We start from the raw sequence: 25,176 nt of genomic DNA, 5'->3' as shown, positions 1-25,176 counted from the left end.
TAGGACTAAAGCAAAAATTGGGTGGGACACCCCTTTTCTCCTTCTGCAACCCCTTTCTCGTTCTCTCCATCACTCCCCTTTTCCTTTCCTTATGCCACCCCTTCTCTCTCCCTCCCTCCCTCCCTCCCACCCTCCGTGTGTGTGTGTGTGTGTGTGTGATTCCATTTTCCATGCCTCTCCCCCCCCCTTTCCCCTTTCTTGTTGTTGTTGTTTAGTCATTTAGTCGTGTCCGACTCTTCATGACCCCATGGACCAGAGCACGCCAGGCACGCCTTCTTACCCACATGAAATTAGACTAAGGGTTGCATTTAAACACACACACTACTCCCAGCATCTTCATCAAACTACAGTTCTCCGGTGTCTTGGGGATCAAGTCTACTCTAGACCATTAAACTGGCACTCAGCTCATTTGTAAGCTTTTTTGTGCTGATTGGCACAAAGAGGCAATTTATGAGATGCCCAGAAATAGGAATCAGCAAGCCTGCTAGCGCAGAAAAAAGATATGTAGGAGAGATCAGGCTGTGAATAAGGCTGGGGTGTCCCAATGAATTTCTCTTCCAACCTGTGAACAGGGCCAATTGGATCTATACTTAGGATGGGAAGGGTAGGGGCTAATCTAAATTCCAACTATAATTCCTTTATACATTTTGACAGGAGTGGAATCCTCAGCCAGGAGAACTTAAAGGAAGGACAGGAAAGACAAGAGAGCCTAAAATACGAGAAACTGCTAGGAAACCTCTCTTGCATCCTAATCATGACAAATTGTTGTTGTTTAGTCATTTAGTCGTGTCCGACTTTTCATGACCCCATGGACCATAGCACACCAGGCACTCCTGTCTTGCACTGCCTCCCGCAGTTTGGTCAAACTCATGTTCGTAGCTTCGAGAACACTGTCCAACCATCTCGTCCTCTGTCGTCCCCTTCTCCTAGTGCCCTCAATCTTTCCCCTTCATGGATCAATGCCTTGTCATGGCGAAGGGGCTTGAATAACTCAGAGAAGCTATGAGCTATGCCATGCAGGGCCACCCAAGATGGACAGGTCATAGTGGAGAGTTTTGACTAAACGTGATCCACCTGGAAAAGGAACTGGCAAGCCACTCCAGTATCCCTGCCAAGAAAACTCCATGGACAAAGACAACAGGCATATAAAATCATGACAAATATGAAATTAGAAAAGAACACGTTCTACTGGTACAAAATGATCTCTCTCTCCCAGCCAAAGGCTAGAGCCTTCAGAGACTAACTGCCTTTGAATGCGCATTATGTCAGGCAGGCTTAAGTTTGCACCCTAGTTCTGGGCCAAGAGAAGTGAAGCGCACAATCTTTGTACAATTTTTAAAAATGCCAGTCAGGTAATAATATTGCAAGGGTGAAATATATTTCAATTTGCACTTAAAAACAACAACAACAACAAAACCATTCATCTCCCCTCCCTTGCATACAATGGGACAAATGGATTCTGCTTTCAAATTCTCCAGAAATCATAACTCTGCACAGAGAAACATCAAACCAGTTCTCAAATAAGTCTTTGCTCTCATCATGCATTTAAAGCATGTTGCTCCCCCCCCCCTCCGGAGAATCCTGGGAACTGCTGTTTGTTAAGGGTACTGGGGACTGTATCTCTATGAGGGGTAGACGACAGTTCCCAGGATTCCACGGTGGAAGCCATGTGCTTTAAATGCATGCTGTGGCTGTCACCAACTCTGATCTCCCCTATCATCTACTGCAGCAGAGATAGAGAGCCTGTGGAAGCCCTCAAGAAGCTGCTGACCTCCCATCACGCTTGGCCCCATGGGGACTGAAGGGAGTTGGAGTCCAACAACACCTGGAGGGCCACCACAGGCTCCCCACCCCACCTCCACACTATCAACCATCACACATAGGTCGGCCGATACACCTCATTCACCACCCACTTTGGATCCCTCCGTTTGGCATAGCCTCCTTGCACGGCCCATCTCCTCCTGTCTCTCACCTACAAGAAGCCGCTCCGTTTCAGGCAGTCCCTTGAAGATCCTGCGAAAATCCTCGTTGCGCTGCTTGTATGTGGGGCTCAGCATCTGCCAAAGACAACCAGGCCCTTCAGGATGGAAGCATTCCCTTCCTGTCCCTCCCACGGGACCCTCAGCCCAAGAGGCACCCAGCTCAGAAGGCAAATATCTATGCCCACTTCCAGCACTGTGCAGGGAGCTGGAGGCAGGAGCTACTGGTTTAGCAGGGCCATCCTATGGCATGGGAGAAGAGAGCAGCTGGAAGCTCATATATATCTGGGGTGACATTTATTTTCGTATCAACGGCCTCGGCCCAGTACAGTATACACAAAGGAGCATCTCCACCCCCATCGTTCAGCCCGGACACTGAGGTCCAGCTCCGAGGGCCTTCTGGCGGTTCCCTCACTGCAAGAAGTGAGGTTACAGGGAACCAAGCAGAGGGCCTTCTCGGTGGTGGTGCCCATCCTGTGGAACGCCCTCCCATCAGATGTCAAGGAGATAAAGAACTACACAACTTTTAGAAGACATCTGGAGGCAGCCCTGTATCAGGAAGTTTTTTAATCTTTGACGTTTTACTGTTTTTAATATGTGCTGTAAGCGTGGCTGGAGATACCCAGCTTGATGGGCAGGGTATTATAACCACTACCACCATCACCACCTTAAAAAAAGAATGCCACTCTTCCTACAAAGAGCTACGAACTGTATACACAGGCCTCCCCATTTTATTCTAACAACCCTGTGAGGTAGGTTAGGTTGTGAGATTAGATGGCTCAAGGCCACCCACCTGTGGCTCACAGCTGAGTGAGGATTTCAACCTGGCTCTTTCCTCTGTTTTAAGTCCAGCACTCTAACTACTAAACCACACTGGGGCTGTGCAATTAGCGGCTTAAAACACAGCCGAGGTCATTATTTTCCTCAATTTGGATCAAAGCTGGTTTTGGGGAGGGGGTGAATGCATCAAAATGCAGTGGTACCTCGGTTTAAGTACACAATTGGTTCCGGAAGTCTGTACTTAACCTGAAGCGTACTTAACCTGAAGCGAACTTTCCCACTGAAAGTAATGGAAAGTGGATTAATCCGTTCCAGACGGTCCGCGGAGTACTTAAACTGAAGCGTACTTAACCTGAAGCGAACTTTCCCATTGAAAGTAATGGAAAGTGGATTAATCCGTTCCAGATGGTCCGCCGAGTACTTAAACTGAAAGTACTCAAACCGAGATGTACTTAAACCAAGGTATGACTGTATTTCGTAAGGGGGCATAGATAAGGCTTGGGGCTAACCTCATGCACACACCACTTCCAAAACCTAGGGTGGGAGTACACTAGATGCAGAGTAAACAGGAGTGTGTACACAGCCTTGCTATCTGAGGCTGCAGAGACCTGCTGCTTGGAGTGGAGGATCTGGGGGTCTGGGTGGGGGTGGCAACTGATAACCTCAGGAGATAGCCAAGAGAAATGGACAAAGGGCCCCAGAGCTTACAGAAAAGCTTAGGGAAGGAAATGCAATGCACTACAGCCAAGCTAAGCTGTTTAGGGGTTGATGCAGAAGGAGGAGAGAGGAGCAAGGCAAGACCAGGCTGCGTTTTAAGCTGGCCAAGTGTACACAAACTACACACACCCTGGAGGTAAAGAAGCAGAACCGAGGAAGGAAGGTGGTGGGGTGCTAAGCAAAAGTCAAGAGAAGTAGGAAGAGCGAGGCATCTCACTTACTCTGTCCAGAGGGAGTGTCTTAACCCAGGGAGCAAGGGCAGCAGGCAAAGGAGCTTTCCAGGCAGCATCAGCGTGGGTTGCAGGGGGTGGGTGGGTGTGAGCGTACGCAAAGGAAGAGAGCAGCAGAGCTAGATTCAGAAAATTCAGCAAACGCACTGGCACAAGAATGGACAGGTTGCAGCTCGGGGTGGAGAAAGGGCAGCGCGCCAGCACAGCGAAGAAGGCAAGGTGCAGGATTGGTGCGATATCAGCACAGAAAGCGGGGGGTGGATGGGTCAAGAACGGGGCTGACAGTGGAAAGGTGGGGAGCGTGGCTGGCAAAGTGTCAGCGGAAGGATGGGGTTAAAACAGCAGAAGCACAAAACAGGAAGGTCGGAGAGGAGGGAGGGAAGGAGCAGGCTGGGGCAAGAGGGGTGGGGTTCTCGCAGGCGCCCCGAAGGTCATGAAAAGTGCTCGGGAGGAGATCGGGACGTGCTTCCTTTTTCGCAGCGGTCGGATCCCGAAGGGGAAGGATGTGCAGAAGGGCCGGGGAGGAAGTAAAAGTGGGGGCGCGCAGAGGAGCTGGGGAGAGTGAAAGGAGGGCGGCGGAGGAAAGTTTCTGGAGCCCATCAAAGAAGCGGAGACGCCTCCCCCAGGGACAGCTCCGCAGCTCCTGTTACGCCGCCCAGCCATTGGCTGCGGGTGCCTGGGTGTCACTTACAGGAAACAAAAGGGGGCTGGGTGTCAGGCTGCAGTTAACCATCTCCTGCCCACGTGGGGGACTCTGCCCGAGGTGAAGGGGAGGCGACCTCCGCCGGCCCGCCTCAACCCTGGCGCACCGCTTCACTTCTGAAGAATTCCTGTCCGGAAGCCATTGCAAAACACACGGAGAGATAAAACTCAGCACCGAGGGAATCACGCTCTGCACGTGCGCAGAGACACCGGCTTGTTCTTTCTCCGTAGATTCCCTATGTATTATTAGATTCCCGTCGGCTTGGTACTGAAAACAAGATTCCGAAGCTGAGCCTTCCTTCTTCGCTCGAAGGATTTTTTTATCTCGCCCCCTAGAAACGTTTCCAGGGCAGTTTACCCAAAGAAGTAGGAAGAGTGATAAGAAAAAATAAGACGCCGATTAAAAGGTTAGGTACTAAACTCGACATCGGCAATGGCAAAACGGGTTCGATCCGCGTATGGGGCAGCTGCATATTCCTGCATTGCAGGGGTTAGACTAGATGACCCGCAGGGTCCCTTCCAGCTCTAGGATTCTGTGATTTCCTGCCATGCCTTCCACATCCGTTGCTCTTTGTTTTATACTTGCTGCCAAGGCAGAAAGGGAAATATTTAAAATTTTAAAAGGCCAGAAGCAACATACCTATATGATTGGGGGAGGGAGGGATGAGAGATAACATTGCCCCATCCCGCAGTCTTATCTAGCTGAACCTTCTTCCACACCACCAGCCATGCCCCTCCCCAGTGCTTTTTTCCAAAACAAAAAGAAATGTTTAGGGGTACTCTCATTTTCCTACTCATATTGAAATACTGCCCCTCAATGAGGCCAAACTTAGATTCACAAAATGTTTAGGGGTATGTGTACCCCCCCCAGAAAAAGCACTGCCCCTCCCCTTTGCCACCCCCCAAATGCTTGTGCATTTCATTCAATGAGACTAGCCAGATCTGCTCATGGAGCAGAATGGGGAGTGGGCTGTACCCCTGCAGCAGGCAGGGGTACATTTGCACATCTCACATATTAATGTCCCTACATTTGAGTGGGGGAGGAATATGCCACGACTAGAAATCTACCATATCAATGATACAGAAAGGTTCTAAGCCAGTCCTCTTCTCTGCTGTGCTAGTTTTCCAACTGCAAGGAGCATTTGTTTGTTTACATACTCAGATTATTCCCATGCCTGCAGCCTATGAAAAAGTGCTTATCGTGATTAAAACATGGTTTGGGAATATAATTACACTCCCAGTTTAAAGCGCTGATTTATTTACTACACTGCCTTTTAGGTTCCAAGATATCCTCTCCCTCCCTCAGGTTCAAATCCCCACTCAGCCATAAAGGGTCACGGGGTGAATTTTGAGCCAGTCACAGCAACCTCTCCGCCTACCAACCTCGCAGGGCTGTTGACAGGATACAAATGGAAGGGGGAGGAAAGACTGCATGCACTGCCTTGAGCTCCAGGGATGAAGGGATGCAAGATGCTGATTTAGATAGGAACCTCAACGGCACAAAGGGCAGGGTATTAGGGCAGACATCCAACAGGGATGGTTTATGATGTGGTGCAGCTAGGACCTAATTTAATAACCTCACTGCAACACTGCCCACTGGGGTCCCAAATCTAGATTCCTCTCCCCACTACCACCAATGCAATGCCTGTTATTTACACTTTTTTAAAAAACAATATTTCGATTGCTATTTGTGGGAACGGTGTCACATTCACATTTAGCGTAGCCGTAAAAGTTTCATAAGACAAGGAACTACAATAGTTGTTAAGTAAATATTACTTAACAGTATTATTTACTTAATATGACTTAGTATTCGTAGAGTTTCTTTGTGAACCAAGGCTTTTGGCGCCGTGGCACCAGGGACCGAGAACACTGTTCCTATTGAAACCAAGCACTTGCCTTCCGGATATTTCATCACCAACTGGAAATGTATTTGTATCGCCAAGGACTTTTCATAGGATTAATGTGACTCAATACTGATCCATGTGTAGAGTGTTCTACGATTTTGTAATTGCATAGTTTTACGATGTTTCAATTATCCTATTGTACAGCGCCTTGATGATGGTGATTACTTATGAGCTGGTGGTTTATAAATATATAAAAAATATTTTGGGGTATGTGTGTGTGGAGGACGTAAAACCATGAAGGCAAACCCACGAAATGCTGGCCACACTGCTCCAAAGGCTTTGGGCTGAAATCCTAATCACACATATTAGGGAGTAAGTTCCATTGAACTTAATAGGGCAAACCTCTCAGTAAACAAGCACAAAGGAGAAAGTTCATTAGGGTTGCCATACAGACGGATTTCCCAATGACAGAATTAGCATCCGGGGGGATTTTGGGGAAATCAGCAAAAAAATGTTCACCAACTTTTTGTGTTAATATTCACTTCTGGAAATATGGCTCCAAGAGTGCAATCCTGAGGCTGGTCCCACTATGGGGCTTACTTCTTAATAAATGTCGTGTTTAGGGTTGCAGTCTTACAAATGTATACACGATACATTCAAAAGCACACAATTTTCCTCAAAGGATCCTGGGAACTGTTGTTGGGTTAAGGGTGCTGGGAATTGCAGCGCTCTAAGAGGTAAACTCCCGTTCCCAGGATTCTTAGGAGGAAGTCAGGTGTCTTAAAAGTACAGTGTGTGCGCAGCTTTAGTCACAAATAACTTTAAGCGGAATGAAGGCCGTGAACTGAGATGTGTGCCCTTTCCTTTTGGATGGATACCAGAAGGGCCTGCCTTTTCATAAGTTGGCAATGTTGCTGTGCACTTTTAATAGCTTCTTAATGGCCCAAAACTGGAGGCATTCTATTCTTGTGTACACCCCAATGAAAGAACAAAAATAACAACTTACACTGTACCAGCTCTGCATTTTCTGAAAGAAAGAAAAGAGAGAGAGGGAGACTTAGTGTAAGCCACATCTTAACCCGGGGTGATGAACTTTTTTTTTCAGCCCAAGCATCATATTCCCTTCCATCCAACATTTCAAGGGCCACATGCCAGTGGTGGGCGGGGACACAGGCAAAAGTGGGCAGATTAACTAATGTAAAGTTTGCCTTTATGCAGTAGGGCAATTCCTGCACATAGTTGCCCACCCCTCTCTATCCTCCATCCAAGCATGTTCAAGGACACATCCAGGCCAGACAAAAACACAAAGGGGGGGGGGACAAAACGGGGCCAATGAGGGGTGGGCTTCAATCAGGAAAGGGCCAATATTCAATTTTATGCATGCCCATTAATTTTAATTGCATAAGTATTCATTACACAGATATAGGATGTAATTAACTTTAGTGTTTTAATTTCTGGTGTAGGAAGAGGAGCAGGGGGAAGCCACCTTATGCTAACAGAAGTCCTTGTACTGGTTTATGGTAGTGGAAAAAGGTAGTTGAATCCAGCCTAATAATTTTAAAAGTACTGTAAACCTAACGGGTCAACCAAACAATGCCAGTGGAAACAGAAAACCTTAAGTGCCTGAAAGGAGGCACCCTCCCATGGGTGGTTGTTCCATAATCTGGGTGCCCAAGTTGAAAAGGCCTTCTCCCTTGTTCCACCAAGCAAACCTCCTTCAGTGCTGGCACCCTAAGAAGAGTCTCAGAAGCTGAGCAGAGTTTCCCAAACAGGTTCATCTTCTCTCATCTCCCGCCACACATGCCCCCACCCATTCTACCTTGTTATTACGGATGAAGCTGCGCCCACTGAGCGGGTAGTTCAGTGGGGTGCTGGGCGGGTGCACTGCTTGAGGGGTCCGCTCTGTCGCATTCTCTGAGCCTTTCTCCACCATGGCTTCCGGGGTCAACTCTGGAGGAGGTCGTGGCGGCAACTGCAACAAGCGCTTCCTCAGGGACGGGGAGTTGCTGGGGGTCGTAAGTGGGGATGTGGTGCCTGTGCTGGAAGGAAGCAGGGAGGCAATTGTGAGCCGAGGCCCCAATTTAAACACTACCGTTCCCAAGTTGCCCAGGAACAAAACTCAAGATGATTTCTATGGCGTGTTCGCCTTAATCCGCAGCATTCCCCACCTTGGTCATTCTAACCCTCTATCTTGCTTTCACCCTCCAAACAACATCCAGCTCACATGGAACCCCTAAGAGGACCTGTGTCTTTAAGAGTTGCGGAGAATTGAATGTATTTATCAGGAAGGACAGGTCCTGAAGCTTACGCTCCAATACTTTGGCCACCTCATGAGAAGAGAAGACTCCCTGGGAAAGACCCTGATGTTGGGAAAGATTGATGACACAAGGAGAAGGGGACGACAGAGGACGAGATGGTCGGACAGTGTTCTCAAAGCTACCAACATGAGTCTGACCAAACTGCGGGAATAAAATAAAAAAATTCCTTCAGTAGCACCTTAAAGACCAACTAAGTTTTTATTTTGGTATGAGCTTTCGTGTGCATGCACACTTCTTCAGATACAGTGAAATGGAAGTTTCCAGGCACTTATGTAGAGAAGGGGTGGGGAGGGGTGGGGATGGGGAGGGGGGATCACTCAGAAGGGTGGTGGAAATGGGTGATTGACTGACTGATAGCTGTTGATGACCGCAAACGACTGCAAATGGTTTTGCATGAAAAAGCAAGGGTTGAGATGGCTGAAGATCGCTTATCATGTATAATGAGATAAGAACCCGATATCTCTGTTCAAACCAGGTCCCTCCATGGTTTTGAGCTTGGTGATAAGTTGCAATTCAGCAACTTCTCTTTCCAGTCTATTTCTGAAATTCTTTTGTAGTAAGACAGCTACTTTGAGATCTTGTATAGAATGTCCTGGGAGATTGAAGTGTTCTCCTACTGGTTTTTCTGTCTTCTGGTTCCTGATGTCAGATTTATGTCCATTTATCCTTTGGCGTAGGGTTTGGCCTGTTTGTCCAATATAGAGAGCTGAAGGGCACTGTTGGCATTTGATGGCATACACAATGTTAGAGGATGAGCAATTAAATAGTCCTGAGATGGTATGTTGGATGTTGTTGGGGCCAGTAATGGTGTTGTCTGGGTGTATGTGGCAGCAAAGTTGGCATCTGGGTTTATTGCAGGCTCTGGTACCAGTGTCCAGTATTTTGCTCATACCAAAATAAAAACTTAGTTGGTCTTTAAGGTGCTACTGAAGGAATTTTTTTATTTTACTTCGATCCAGACCAACACGGCTACCTACCTGTAACCCAAACTGCGGGAGGCAGTGGAAGACAGGAGTGCCTGGCGTGCTCTGGTCCATGGGGTCACAATGAGTCGGACACGACTAAACAACTAAATAACAACAATCATTGAGTGCATTTATTTCCCACCTGTCCTGCATGGACCTCAAGATAGCCTACAGAGGAGTTCTAAGCAGACCCAGGCCTGCTTAGCATCATCATCAAGATGGCTGCAGCAACTGTATCTTGTTTGGATACAAAAAATAAAAATATAAAAAAATCATTCAGTTTCTCTCATCACTGCAGGACTATGGATGCTTCCAGACTGGGGAGATGGGGGCCTTCATTTGCAAATGGGTCGTTGAGATATTGCAAGCAGGTTGCTAGCAATGCATTGTAGTGGTGGTTACTCAGCGCTTTTTTTCTTTAAAAAATGTTTAGGGGTTCTCTCATTTTGACTCAAGAAAATCATTTTATAGTTCAAATCGGGAAAAATAAATATAGTAAATGGACAAAAGTATAAAGATTCACAAAATGTTTAGGTGTATGCGCACCCCTACGTACCCCCAGAAAAAAAGCACTGTGGTTACTCATCAGAAAGGATATAACCCAGATTAAATGAGCAAAAAAATACAGGCTGGTGTTTTGATGCCAAAGACACCTGGTGGATGTTACAAAAAAGGGGGGGGAGCTTTCCATCCATGAAGAGTGTCCGCCTCACAGCACCCTATAACAGGAAAATCCATATTCTCTGTTCTATTGAACTTTTAAAGACACAGAAACCCTCTCTGCAGCTTAACAAGTTTCAAAGTTGGGTTTCTTGGTTTTGTTTTGTTTTTTCATTTCCTGTCCAGCAGAAGCTATTACTAGAGCAGAGGAAATGTAAACAGGAAAGCTCCCAGCTCATGAGAAGAAACAGGATCCTAATCCCAGAGTCAGGTCACCTGAGGAAACGCCAGAGATTCTAAGAGACACTCAGAAGGAGAGTGAAGAGCAAACTGGAGTCAGATTTGTGGGCAAACCACCCTCAGTAAGGACCCAGTTTGTATAGCGGACCAGATACCCTCCTTCCCAAAGCCACGCTGTATCAAATAATATAAGGTCACACCCAATTTGTACAGGTCTTCCCCTCCAAAAAAGAAAGAGTGAAAGGAAGTTGGGTACGGTATGTGATTATTCATGCTTATTACTACACTTATTTCCCACGCGGCATGCGTAGTTATGCCCCCCCCTCCAATTTATCTTCGCAAGAACCCTGTGAGGTAGGTTAGGCTGAGAGACTGACTGGCCCAAGCTTTGTGGCTGAGTGGGAACTAGAACCCAGGTCTTAATCCGACACTCCAGCCACTAAACCACACTGGCTCCCCATCCATACTGCCCACAAGCCATGGGGAAAGGGACCCTCCCCCCTGTTACTGTTCCCCCATCTATGTCTGTGTGTGAGCCGGTCCTGCCAAAAGCCTTTGAAATGTAGCATGGGAACACGGATATTTGCCAATGGCCTCCGGAACAAGCCAAGAGAATTATTTTATAACGAATCAAAAAAAATGAGGCCTGTAGTGTGGATTACTCCTGTTCCACGCTGTTACTCCTCCCATTCAGTCATCTGGGTTATGCCCCCAAGAATCTGCCTTGCCACATGTTCTATAACCATGATTAGCAATTATGACATGCACTTAAAAAACAAAACCCAGGCATGTACAGGGATGCATAGCCATCAACACCACAGCGCACAAGGCACATTTAAAGCCTTCTCAGTTGCAGTCTTGCTATTAAAAAAATAAAAATAAATGCCCTCCTCAAATTAGCAAGTAGCCTTATGGGAAAATGTCTTTCCTTATGCAGATTGTTGCACAGAGGGAAGCAGTCATTTTTCAAAAACACGACTGCATCTAGGAGAGAAGGCTTAAACCTCTCCTCCCCCCCCCATTATCTGTGCATCCCCCTACAATTGGCATTTTGCTTTTTTAAAAACCCACAATATTACTGCTAATCAGGTCATTAATGTACCATGTATCCTTGCAGCATGCTCAGTTCTCCTTGGGAAGTTTTTGGAAACCTCACCAGCAGCATTTAGGTGTTCTCCCTGCTTGAAGATTGCTTTATATTTCTACAATCTGTGGGTTTCCCCCAAACCTGATATCTCCATCTTGTGAATAGGCCATGCTGTTTTAGTGACATAAGCAACAGCACTCACCTATGAGCACCGGAACCAGTGAAGCTATGGAACATCCAAGCCATGCATTTACAGCATCCCGGGAACCACAGTTTACCCCCCAAAGAGCTACCATTCCAGCGCCATTTACAAACTATAGCTCCCAGGATTCTTTGGGGAAAGCCATGTGCTTGGCACAGAGTGCCTTACAACAATTATCCTATTTACTCCCATGACAGCCTTGTGAGCAAAGGCATAAGGAACCGAGGCTGAAATAATACAATTTGCCGAAAGCCGCACTGACAGTTCATGACTTAAGCAAGGATTTGAAACCAGGACACCCTGATCACAGGAAAACATGCATCACCCAAGGAATATTCCCATGCAGATGAATTTTCTTATGTTTTAATTAGGGCTGTCATGTCATTGGAGGAATATTAACTGAACGATTATAAAAGCGTTATCCGATAAATATGTTAGTTAAATCTGCAAAATTTGGGGGGGGGCATTTGTTTTTCAACGGTGCATGACTATATCAAAGCATCGTCATAGAAGAAGCATTTTCTCTTGAGTGAAAGAACTCTTCTAAAAGCGAGCTGGTAGTTAAAAGGAGCTGCATTAAAATCACCTGCATTTTTTTAAAAAAGATTAATTATGATCAAATAACAATGAAGCCTCATGGATCAGGAGGCTGTTTTAAGTTGCCCAAAATGTTTTTACAAATTTATTTCTTTCATTGACAGCCCTAGCTTTAATAATTATGAACATGTGAATAAAAGAAAGGTGTTAAAGTACATCACCTTCTCATTTAGGGATGTAATCCTCAACAGTAACAAGGGCATACTTTGCCAACCTGGTGTGCTGGCTGGGGCTGATGGGAGTTGTAGTCCAAAACACTGGGAAGGCATTCAAGGTTGGCAAAGGCTGAACTAGGGGTAACGTTTCATTGGGCACAGTGGGAATTACTTCCAAGCAAATGCACATATAGGCTTGTGCTGGACTCCATTTCCCCCTGCCATCCTTGAAATCAGAGTGGCCAGAATAGTCTGAGGCTTATTCATTATGTGCCGATTGGCAAACGTAACCTATGTTTAAAGAGTTGTTTTTTAAAAACAGTTTAATCCGTGCTAGGGCTATAGTAAGGAGTAGTAGAGAGCTGAAACTGATCAAGACAAAACCAAATAGAATAAGAGACTGACCCATGTGGATGCCCCATAAGCTGTACCAAAGGAATGAGGAACCTCCAGGGGCTGTGGAACTCCCAACTTCCATCAGCCATGGCCAGCATGGCCAATTGCCAAGGAAGATGAGAGTTGTAGTCCAGCAACAACACATGCAGGGCCACAGGTTCACCCTCTGGTACCTCTTCAGTCATTGATCTAGCAAGCATCAAGAATAAAACAAGGATAAAGGAAAGAGGAACCAAAACTCCACTCCTAAATGCGGAAGAATTGGGAAATCTGAAGTTTTTTAGCTTGGGGCAGGCTAGCAAATAGTGGTTTGTTTGCTTGTTTGTCTGCCTATAAGACTTGTCTACATGTAGCATAGCAAGGAAGCTGTGGCAAACTGGGAAAGAGCTGGTTCCTTTCCTTTCCCAGCCATCAGAAAGTCACAAACGGCTAATACCGTGTTTCTCATATTATAAGACATGTCTTATATTTATTTTTTCCTCAAAAAAACACACTATGGCTTATTTTCAAGGGATGTCTTATTTTTTTCCTCCTCCTCCTGCCACGGCCGGCATTGCTGCTGCACCTATCACTATGTCTTATTTTCGGGGTATGGCTTATATTCCTCGAATGCTTAAAAATCCTGCTATGGCTTATTTTATGGGTATGTCTTAAAATATGAGAAACAGGGTATTACCTTCCTTTTGCAGACGGGGTAGTTGTGGTTCACTGTCTACAGGGCCAACGTAAGGGGTCCAAGGTATGGAGCTTGTATCCCACACCCAATGGGAGCATTCCCATTTCAAGCTCTCAAAAACCCTGTTGAGGTGGATGAGGCCAACAGATAAGCAGCCAAATCAAGATCACTATCTGTGCTTCAAGGCCAAGTGGGGATTTGAATCCATTCCTGCCCAGACAAAGCCTCAGACTCTGTCCGCTGTGCTGCATGGAATGCTAGGCACCAGTATCATGCGACTGGAGGCGATGTCAGGTTCTGCGACAATCCGCGGGACTTGCAAACAGCAAGGGCTGGGAATCTGGGAATAAGGCAGCGCCACACTCCCACAGACCAGGATACTGGGTGTGGTGGTTTCAGGAGACGTGTTTCCTCACACTTCCACATTTATTGTCATGCGCAGAGAGAGAGAGAGAGAGAGAGAGAGAGAGAGAGAGAGAGAGAGAGAGAGACCTGCCCCGATCTAGCAAGGAACTTACCGGCCACCCAAGGATCTGCCCTGTGTCCTGGTGCAAACGAGAGCAAGAAAGAAAGAGAGCGGAGGGAAATTCATGAGAACAAGAAATCGGGTTGGGGGGGGGAGGCAGAAAGAGGGCACCCGAAGAAGATGAGAGCAAGATAAAAAGATCTTCAGAGCTGTTTGGGCTACGCAGCTCAGCTCACACCGTTATTTTGGCCCTCGCTCACCCGCATGTACACAAACACCGCCTCTGTCTGCCCTTCCCGGCCAACCCCTTGCAGCAGGTGGCTGCCTTGCACTGAACAGCTGCAGGGGGGAGCATACACACAGGCCAGTGTTTCGGAGGATGGCCGTCCCAAACTCTTTCTCTATCCTCTTCCTGCAGCACCCAAGCCTCTTCAGAGAGTGTATTTCTGTCTAGCCAGCCTGTAGTCCCCCACCCACCCCTCCCAAATCAGTATTTGTTTCTATGCCCATAGGGGATTCCTAGAAAAGAGCACGGTGTTTTTGATACCAAGACAAGAGGCAAAGTCAAGCTCCCTGGTTCTCTGCCCAAAGAGGTGAGGTGTAAACTCTGGTCTCCTTCCCCCGACATGTGCATATCCTGCCAAGTCCCTTCTCAAACACCACATGGGTTCCGTGAACTGAGTTTCCATTCCTTTCACTGTTCTAAAATTGGTCCTCACCATCAACGTGTCTGATGCCACGTGTCTGATTTTACAAGGGGCAACCCCGCTACCTGAAGGGCTGTCAGAGGGCAGCCTTCTATTTAAACTGAGTCTTGGTTGAACATAAAGAATCCTAAGAAGGAAGAGCAGGACAGAGCTTGATGTCGCCCATCAGCAGCAAGCACTTGTGCAAGACTTAGCAGACACATAGGTCTCCTGGTCACAGTCTTCCCCGCTATGGGGAGGTGCATTGTGTTTCTATTTAGATTGCAGCAAACCATCCTACATTTGCATTTACGCACATCAACTTGCATGTGCAAATTTTGTGCAAATCACTAAACCTCTTTCATGCTCATTTTGTTTATTAAATTTGTATACCACCCTTCATCAAAAGATCTCAGGGCGGTACAAGATAAAAAGAATGACATAAAAGCAAAAATAAATAAGTTTGAAAAATTTCTGATGAAGCATTTCTTTTTTTCCTTTTTGCAATGCGCAATTGCCCATCCTATGCCCCCATCAGCATCAAGCTTTATTGAATTAGGCTGGCCTGGCCTTTAGGATTTTGTGAAACTTTTAAATCACTGCTACCACATGAGTGACCCTGGAGTTACTGGGACCGGCCTAAAAGCCGCTCCAGGTACAGGCAGGTCTCTGGCAACCCACCCACACTCTCAAATACCTATTACACCCCCCTTCCTGTTTGTATGCTCCCCCTACAACCTTCAAATCTGATATTCTATCTAATTCCACACAGTGTGGGTGTTGAAACGTCAAGAGTTCCTTGAAAGTATGAATGGTATAAATAATGTGGCTTCGTTTCATTTGCCTTGTTTTGTTTTTTTAAGTCAAGTCAGTCACACCTAAGTGTCCAAGCTAACACCTAAGTGTTCCACCCAGGACAACAGGATCAGGTCCAGAATGGTACAGGGTTCCCTGCCCAAAGCAGAATTGTGTGAAATATATAATAAAATAAGAACCCTGCTGTTATCAGATCAAAGTCTGTTTTCCACAGTAGCCAGCCAGATGCTAAGAATCTGTACTGGGACCAATGTTTTTAACTTGTTCCTCAATGTTTGGGGAAGCTTTTAATATCTGGAGGACTATTGTATTTTAATATTTTGTTGGAAGCTGCCCAGAGTGGCTGGGGAAACCCAGCCAGATGGGCGGGATAATAATAATAATAATAATAATAATAATAATAATAATAATAATAATAATAATAATAATAATATATTATTATTATTATTATCATCATCATCATCATTATCATCATCATTATGCTCTAGAGCCGAGCCAAGCTTGTAAAAATTTTTGGGCCTTTGGGCAGATTTGGGGTTTTGAGCGAGTTTTTGTCACTTCCTTCCCAACTTCAGATGAAACCCCAGAGAGAGAGAGAGAGAGAGAGAGAGAGAGAGAGAGAGAGAGAAAGAAAGAAAGAAAGAAAGAAAGAAAGAAAGAAAGAAAGAAAGAAAGAAAGAAAGAAAGAAAGAAAGAAAGAAAGAATACACAAACACATTTCACTCTTCCAAGGGGTTGTCTGGGTAAAACTCGCATCTGATAGAATCAATCTGAGCCTTGAAAGGCACATACGAGTTGAACAAGGAGATGGGAAAAAGTATCACTTTTCCAACTTCCTTGGTCAGTTCTGTTTACTTTTCAAGGGAGAAAAAATGGTAGCCACCCTCATCAACTCATGACCAACGGGGTGGGGGCTTAAAGACTTTGTGGCAACAGGGGAAATCCCCATGGGTTACCATACAATTAGGGGGTTACCATACAAAAAAATGGCATTCCCCACCTAAAGTGATGAGTGGCAAATTCCATCCTACCATCTCAGGATCTTACTATCTCATTCTGTGGCATCTATAGACCAGGGCTGAAGGCTCAGCACCAGAGAGATTATCACCAATTGACAGCTGGAGAATAAGGGATGAACCCAGCCCTTAAACTCAGGGTAATGTGAGGGAGAAAAAGCCCACCCCTCTTTCAGGGATGAGAGCAGAATCTTAGTGAGGACAAATTTTGCCAAACCACCAAGGTCTGCCAGAGGTTTTGGATCGCTTTCCTTCAGTGAACACAGTGATGCCTCCATACAGGATTTGTGGTGGCTTCCCATCCAGGCAGGCACTCACCAGCCCCAAATCTGCTTAAATTCAGCCAAGGTTGCTGTGAGTGGCGTTGGACCATGCCCTCGTACAACTCATAGGGTGTCAGATTCAGACACCAAGAAGCACACAGACCTGTGTGCTTCCTTAAGTACTTCATTTTAAATTGAAGCGCTCTCAACTTAGCAGGGGGGAACCCAGCATAAATGTACATAAATTCCAAATTTGACCAGAATATAGAATCCCACCTTCTACAGCAAAGGAAACAGCTAGACAACTCAAATAGTTCATAAGCATCCCTAGGAAGTGCCCATTGCTTTTCACATGCATTCTTCTTAATAATAATTGCTACTATCAGTATTATTGTTTATAAAATAATAATAATTCTTACCCACTTTTCATTATAAGATCTTCCCAAATAAAATAACCGCATGAACTCAACCTGTCAAAATATGCACTGAAGAGTCAAGTCATTCTTCCTAATTCCTGTTTGTCCTTGAATTTCACTTCAGAACACCAAGTTCTGGGTAGCATGTGGGAGGGCTGTGGCTCTCGGCCAATCGTACCATTTGACCCTGTTTTCTTCTCTATGGACCATTGCTTGGCCTTATCTAGGACCCGCAGCTGCAGACACTGGAGGGAAAGAATGCACCCACTTCCAGCTGAGGGCCAGTGAACATACACACCATATATCTGAAGCAGATTTAAAGCACATGGCTTCCCCCAAAGACTCTTTGGGCTGTAGTTTATCCCCCACAGAACTACAATTCCCAGCACCCTAAACAAACTGCAGATCCCGGGATTATTTGGGGGGGGCACATGATTTCGGTGTCCTTTAAATTCATGGTGTGTATGCAACCCTGGTTACATTTTGCAGAGAGAAATGGTTCGACAATCGGTCGATGGCATCTATGGGACCAGGACAGCAGGAGATACACAAACATGCCAGCCTGCCTCCTCATCTAACTACACATCATTCAAAGATGGCCGCCTATTTGGACATCTTTTTTAAAAAGCAGTTAAGGCAAATTTGTGGATTACAAGGCTACTAGTCACGATGGTTACACATCACCTCCAGCTTTGGAAGCAGCATGCCTCAGAATATCAGTTGCTAGGGAACAACCGTGGGAGGCATGCAGCTCAGCAGGCAGAGCATCTGCTTTGCATTCATAATGTCCCCAGGTTCAATCCCAAACATCTCCAGGTAGGGATGGAGAAGACCCCTGCTTGGAACCTGGAGAGCCACAGCCAATCAGCGTAGACGACACTGAGCTAGACGGGCCAATAAGGCAGCTTCCTGTGTCCCTATGTCCTGCTGGTGGACTACAAATAGGCATCTGGGTCGGTCACCATGGAAACAGAAGGACTGGGCTAGACAGGCCTTTCCTCTGATTCAGCAGGACTCTTTATGTTCTCCATGAACCTCACCCCTGCCCTGCAACTCTATCTGGACAAAGAAAAAGCTGCCTGTGTTGATTCTGAGGCATCCCTAGGGGAAGACTCCTTGGTGGTCTCACTGGTTATAAGGGGGGGGGGGGGGGAATCCAAGTCATAGCCACTGGAGCAAGCCTTCCAGAATAGTACTAGCAAACTAGCAACCTACAAGTGCTATTTCCACAATATTCCCCAGGGCTCTTAGCCAGCTGCCTCCTGGGATTAAATGGCGGCGTGGCTCCTCTTTGTTTTGCCCCTGGGTGATGAGAATAACTAGCTGCCTCATCGATATTCACTTATGCTTTATGGGAGCGGATAGAAGACACTGCCTTTGAACAGGGATACCTTGCCTAACAGTTTTCACCCAGGAGAAAAGGAAAGAAAGCTTATGTTATGTTGCTCCTCGTGGCTGTGAAGCTCAGGGGGAAGAGACCAAAACAGAGGAGAACGATGGAGAGGGAAAGAGGGGGCCTGGGGTGAGATCTGGAGTTCGTATGAGGCTGAGGATTAAGAGGAGCATTCAAGATTACAGTAGGGCTGTGCAGGAGAGGAAGACAAGCAACAAGAGGCAGCTTTGAAGGAGGATGCCCTCTCTCGATCTGCTACTTCAGGTGGAGGACCTTGATTAGAGACAAAGGACGAGGCCACAGCTCATTGCTAGGGCATCCACACAGCATACAGAAGGTCCCAGTTTCAATCCTCAGCATCTCTAGGGAGGATTGGGAATCACCTGTCGGAAACCCTGCGTAAGCCAGTTTATCCTATGTTTCTACAACTAGATCGTGCTCCTATTTCTTCAGACAGCACACAGATAAAAAACTACGGGATTTGCTACTGCAAGATGTGGTGGCCGCCGCCAACTCAGGTAGCTTTATGTACACAACTACAATTCCCAGGATACCCTGGGAGACGAGACAGACTGTTATGACTGCAGCACAGATATGACTCGACAAACCAATCGCAACATCTGGCAACCTTAGCCCAGACCCCCAGAGGGCCTACCAATTCTAACACTAAAAATATGGTGGACAGCTCACAGCCACCCACTGATTGTGGCACTGCAGCTGCTGCCAACTGCTGCATGTATACTTGCAGCCAAACACCTTCATCTGCCCCCGCTGCAACAAAACATGTCTCTTCCGTATCTGTCTCTATAGCCACAGCAGGTGCTGTAACTCTCCGATGGTTTGACTTCACCTCCATTGTCTTCCAAAGACAGACAGATGCCATCCATACTTGCTAGGAAGAGCCCACCCAATTTAACTGCAATGTTTTTTTAATGGGATAGCTTGGTTCCATGTTTAAATTAGGAATGTTTAATGTTTCTGTCATGGATTTTTTTACTCATAAATGCCTTAGACCAGGGGTCAGCAACCTTTTTCAGCCGTGGGCCGGTCCACCGTTCCTCAGACCATGTGGTGGGCCGGACTATATTTTGGGGGGAAATGAACGAATTCCTATGCCCCACAAATAACCCAGAGATGCATTTTAAATAAAAGCACACCTTCTACTGATGTAAAAACATGCTGACTCCACGGGCCAGATTTAGAAGGTGATTGGGCCGCATCTGGCTCCTGGGCCTTAGGTTGCCTACCCCTGTCTTAGACACCTAGTTTGCCATTAAGCTGTATATAAATTAAATAACAACCACAGCAACAATAACTGTAGTCAGCTTTGTGCCACGAGAAAAGGGAACAGAAGAGAGAAACAGAGAAATGTAAATGGATGAGAAATAATAACTGGGCCCTATGTTGCAAAAGTTAAAATGAGTGGATCCTAGGCATGTAAAGATTTAACACAGGCATCCCCAAACTGCGGCCCTCCAGATGTTTTGGCCTACAACTCCCATGATCCCTAGCTAACAGGACCAGTGGTCAGGGATGATGGGAACTGTAGTCCAAAACATCTGGAGGGCCAAAGTTTGGGGGTGCCCAAACAGATCTTTGAGGCTTGCGGAAATAATTCTTCCTACTTCATCCTTGACAGAGGTCACCCCAACCTGTCATTAACAGCCTCCAAAATAAGTCAAGCCTCCAGATCAGCCCCTTTTAAAACTGTTTCCCTATTGATAAAGCACAAGAGCCAACTATGGTATACCCCATGTGGATTTTTTTAAAGCATTAAAATATGAAAAGGGTTGCATATATGCCATACATTTAAAGCACATTTCCCCTCCTAAAAAAAGAACCCCAGGAACTAGTTATTGTTCACAGAGCTGCAATTCCTTTCAGCATGCTGCAGTTCCAGGACTAGAGGGAGGGGGTGTCTTTAAATGTATGGTGTGCACATAGCCTGAAAAAGAGGTTACAGAAGCACACCAAACAGCAGTGGAAAGGAGCAGGGTTATTGTCAGAAGAAGAGCAAGGGTGTGAGCTGGGGCTGAGAAAGAAAGGGCAGAGGGGACTGTGCATGTCATGCTCCTTGTTCTCCCATGCTCTGTGTGGCCACAGCATCCGCTCTAATGAAATGCTAATGCTGTCTCTGGGGCCAACCTTGGCATGGCATTGAGCAACCTAGCTCTCTCGCCTTGCCTCCCATCCACGTGCCACCACGCGGACCCCAGTGTCCAGAGGAAGAGGAAGAGGTCAGGCCTTCAGCAGATGGGGGCGGCTGTCACAGGAACTGCAGGGCTGACATGGAAAGGGTCGACAGACAGAGAGCGACAGTTCATCCCCGCAGGTGGTAGGAGGCTGAGGATTCAGATCAGAGTCCTGTGCCAAGGCAGGAACCACATTTGCAGCCACAATTGTGCCAGATTGGCAGGATGCTGCCCCATATGTCAGGCATTTGGGGGGGGGGGAGGAAGAGACAAGAGTTTCCTGTGAGCCACTTCCATTGCCTGGGCTCCACACCTCCAGAATCGGAAGGCACAGGGGCGGCTGTGCCCCCCCTCCCCCCAGGGCTCAAGCACAGGGATTCTCCACACTTTAGGGTGTTTTCGAAACACCCTCAGTGTAGACTGCGGCTGATCCAAATTGCACAAGCAACTCAAGCAGCTGATTAGGGTAACAAGGTTTTCAGCGGTGCTGGCTGCACATGATCCAAAAGACACACCCGAAGGTGACTTGCGAAAGGTTGGTGGAGCCACATACATACAAGGAAGGCATCCTGAGACCCACTTTCCCCAAGTTGCTGTGGAGTTGCTTGGGTAGCCAAACGTCCTGGGGGAGGTGGGGAGGGGTCAGCCTTGCCCTGATGTGCCTTTTTATGTTCTCCCTGTGCAGCCCTCCTTCTGCTGTTGGGCTCAAAATCTCATCAGCCCTGGCCAGAGTGACCATTTGTCAAGGGTGATGGGACTTGGAGTCCAGCAAAATGTCTAGGGCCACAACTTCTCCATCCCTGATGTAAGTATTTTCTGTGGGATTAGAACTGCACCAGGAACGGAGCACTTCTGATTCTGTGCAAAAGATTTGCGTGATTAGCCTCCTGCCTTCGTGGCTGCACAGGAGCTGCTCATAAATTGTTTTCACAGGGCTGTGAGAATCTGTAAAAGACACCTAATTGTATAGCTGCGGAGGAATTCAGGGCTAAACCCTGTGGTTTTAACCCATGGTTCATGTAAGGAAAGATACTTCAGAAGTTTTCATCTGGAGCCTCCCTGATAACTCGCTAATGTCAATGAGATCCATGGGGCGACTGTGACCTTCCTGTAATGTGAATGTCTTTTGACTACCAGGAGTTCATGTTCTGTGTTTTTTCAGGCATCCAAATGACCTTCAGATGGTACAGAAAGTATATTATTTATCTACACTAGAAATGAAGAGACTTGTTTTTTCCTGTGATGGGCAAAATGAACCTCAATCGATAGGTTTGCCTTTATGTTCAGGATCTAATCTATTTATTAGGTTTTTTTAAAAAAAGAACTTTCCTCCAGATTCATTTGGCTATACCGCATTTGTTTATTGGTTTGAGGCACGAAACTTGGCTCACTTAATTAAGTAACCTGTTACTACCTAGTCATCAGGAATCCTATTTTCTGCTTGTGACACTCAGTGGTCTGGATCATCAGAAGACTCTAACCCAGAATTCCCCAAACTTCGGCCCTCCAGATGTTTTGAACTACAATTCCCATCATCCCTGACCACTGGTCCTGTTAGCTAGGGATCATGGGAGTTGTAGGCCAAAACATCTGGAGGGCCACAGTTTGGGGATGCCTGCTCTAACCTTTAACCACCATGGTGGTCTCCACATGCCAATGGGCAGGGCTGGTGGGAGTTGCAATTCATAAAAATCTGGATAGCACCATGTTGGTTACTCCAGCATGAGTTGAAAAACTTGTATTGGGGCCAAATGTAATATTTTATTACTTTCTTACCCCCTAGTCCTATAATCTCCATATTCTCAATATCATAAGACTGGCCTTTAAAATATTGAAGTAATAAAATCAGAACTTTGTAAAACCAATTTGTAAAACCGCTTTAACCACAAGCACTTAAATTAGAAGCTTTAAGGAAAGGGGCACACACACACACACACACACACACACACACACACACACACACACACCAAGGGATTCCCTGTACTCCAAAAAAAGTATATTGAAATTAAAAGATCCTTAGCTTAAAAGCCCAAGCTTGAAGAAACTCACACAAGCCTGTTGCTTTTACTTAAAAGCCACTGACAAATACCTCCCCAGAGTAAAGAAGGAATCTCAGGAGATCATGGTTCCAACTTTCCCCCATTTAATCACAAGGCACGTGTGTGTGTGTGTGTGTGTGTGTGTGTGTGTGTGTGTGTGTCTGCTAGTACAGACATTATTATTACAGTATTCGTACACAAGCCCAAGAAGTCAGCAGAGGCCAGAGAATTATGTTCTAACTCCCAGATGGGCAAGAGCTACCGCTGCCCATCACCCTTCCGCACAGCTGTCAATCCAAGTCTCACCTTCATCGACCCCTTCCCCAAGGAGATGAAGGGGAGAACAACGGGCGACACTCTCCCTTCACCCGTACACTTTCCAGTATTGCGATGGAGAATATAAATTTATGCAGTGGGGCATGGGATCTAAAGCCCCCTCCTCGTTGCATCCATATGCACACACAATCACACGTAAATGCGTGGAGGGACACGCGGAACAAAGGCTTCCCCCACGATGGCGCTACAAAGACCACGCTGCTACCACTGCTGAACACAGACTGATGTCACACCATGAGAGAACTAGACGCTGATAAACACGCACCTGTAGCAAAGAGAGTGGGTGGGAGAGATCGGAGTGCAGCGGGGGGTGGGCTGACCGATCTGAAACCTCTCCCCCATCCTTCAAGACTTTGCAAAAAGAGCTTGCAAACGCGCGCGCTGTCCTCTCCCCCAGCGCCTTTCGGAGATTAGGCAGAGGAGCCAAGGGTTTTGCTCCTCCGCCCCGCCGGGTGTTTTGGAAGATCTGCACCTCCGCGAAAAGGGAGAGGAAGAAAGAAAAAGAAACCCGTTTCCCGGGTCCCACGCAGACACAACCCTCCATTGCCAGCCGCCCTCTCCCTCCTTCCCGGCAGCTCCTTTGTGTCCATCCCTCTCCCTCCATCCATCCTTCTCCTCCTCTCAGCTGACAAGTGACCAGTCCGGCTTCCGAAGCGCTAGGAGAGCGGGCACAAGCCCCGGAGGAGGAGGAGACAGTCGCCTTCCTTTCCCAGCCCGGCTTGAGAGATCTCCGCAGCCCCTACCCCCCCCCACCTACCCGCCCCCCGCTTGCAGCCAAGAGCCGTCCTCCCTCGGCGCGATCCTCCCTCTCCTCCCCGCTCCCGACGCGGCCGGCATCGCTCGCCGCCGATCCCTCCCGCCCGCCGGCCACGCACCCCGGTTTCCCCGCGCCGCGCTTTCCTTACTCGAACATAGCCCAAGGCGGCCAGCGGGGCGGGCGGCTCCCCCCTCCCCGCCCGGCCGGGATGGAGAGGCGAGCGCTGGTCCCGGCCGGCGGCCCTGGTGCCGCGCAGAGGAAGAGGAAGGAGAGGCAGGCCCCGCGCTCCCTCCGTCCCTCCCCGCCCTCCTCCTTCCTCGGCGGCGGCGGCCGCCCCTTTCGTTGCGCGCACCCCCGGCGGCTCCAGCACCGCGCAGCGCGGCAGCGAAGCCAAGCCGGAGGGGGAGGGGCCAGAGCAGAGAGGAGGCGGGGGGTGCGGGGAACCGAGCCGGGACTCCTGGGTCCGCTCTATTCCGCGCACGCACGCACGCACCCCAATAAAGAGGGGGGAGCGGCCTAGTTAGGCTGGCAAAGCAGGCTGGGTTCTCGTGGGGTTCGGTTCTGGATCAGGAAATGGATCTGGGAAGCTGGGTTCCTGGCTGAGGCCAGGGCCAGAGAAAGTTAGGGGTCTAGCGGACCGGGGCTGGCAGCCCGGACTCCTGGGTTCTTCCGCTCCCAAAACGTTGCGGGCGGGGGAAATGATCAGGGAGGCCTGGGGAGTCGCGTTGACCTTGAAGGAATCAGTGGGACGGCAGCGCATGTCTTCCTTCGGTGGAATCAGAATTCCAGGCTGCGTTTGCTGCGCAGCTCGGGAGAAGAATCAATTTTTAAAAAATAAATAAATCTTATGCTTTGGATATTTGCCCAGTTATGGAGGCTGCTGCAATACTGGGAGGAAGGGGGAGAGTGTGTGCCTGCGCAAGGTGTAAAACTATTGTTTCTGGATAGTTAATGCTTAACATTAAAAATGCATCAACAAGATCTCAGATTTAGTTATAGTTAGCAGACCAGGTTTCAAAAGCAGAAGCAACTCCTTGCCCTTTATTCCACAGAAACTGAGTCTCCAGGAATGGTTTGACACCAGCAATTAGCCAACCTCCACTGCCAGGAATGAGGTGGGTGTGGGTGACATGTTAATTCCTTAGTCTCCATAACCCACTGTAACTAAGTGAAATAAATGCCTCTTTCCCCAGTGAACCCCTTCTTTTAGGAAGCTGCCTTACACAGAGTGAAACCACTGTCCTTCAC

General features: G+C 47.4%; 1 protein-coding gene across 4 annotated transcripts in view; it reads right to left on the bottom strand.

Annotated features, from left to right (window-relative positions):
* Nucleotides 1–24,260, bottom strand: part of GRAMD1A (GRAM domain containing 1A) — a 49,477-nt gene extending 25,217 nt beyond the window's left edge. Inside the window, exons 1-4 of one of the 4 annotated variants that reach the window (XM_035117731.2) lie at nt 24,077–24,260; nt 8,072–8,291; nt 7,259–7,279; nt 1,973–2,057 (exon numbers count right to left, since the gene is read on the bottom strand). In XM_035117731.2, the coding sequence (XP_034973622.2) occupies nt 1,973–2,057; nt 7,259–7,279; nt 8,072–8,291; nt 24,077–24,084 (334 nt within the window). In that variant the 5' untranslated portion in view covers nt 24,085–24,260. The other 3 variants (XM_035117730.2, XM_035117732.2, XM_035117734.2) reach the window with 3 other exon arrangements.
* Nucleotides 24,261–25,176: the final 916 nt, after the last annotated feature.

Source organism: Zootoca vivipara, chromosome 6 (genome assembly GCF_963506605.1).
Source record: "Zootoca vivipara chromosome 6, rZooViv1.1, whole genome shotgun sequence".
Taxonomy (NCBI): Eukaryota; Metazoa; Chordata; class Lepidosauria; order Squamata; family Lacertidae; genus Zootoca; species Zootoca vivipara.
This window is presented reverse-complemented; position numbering and strand designations above follow the sequence as displayed.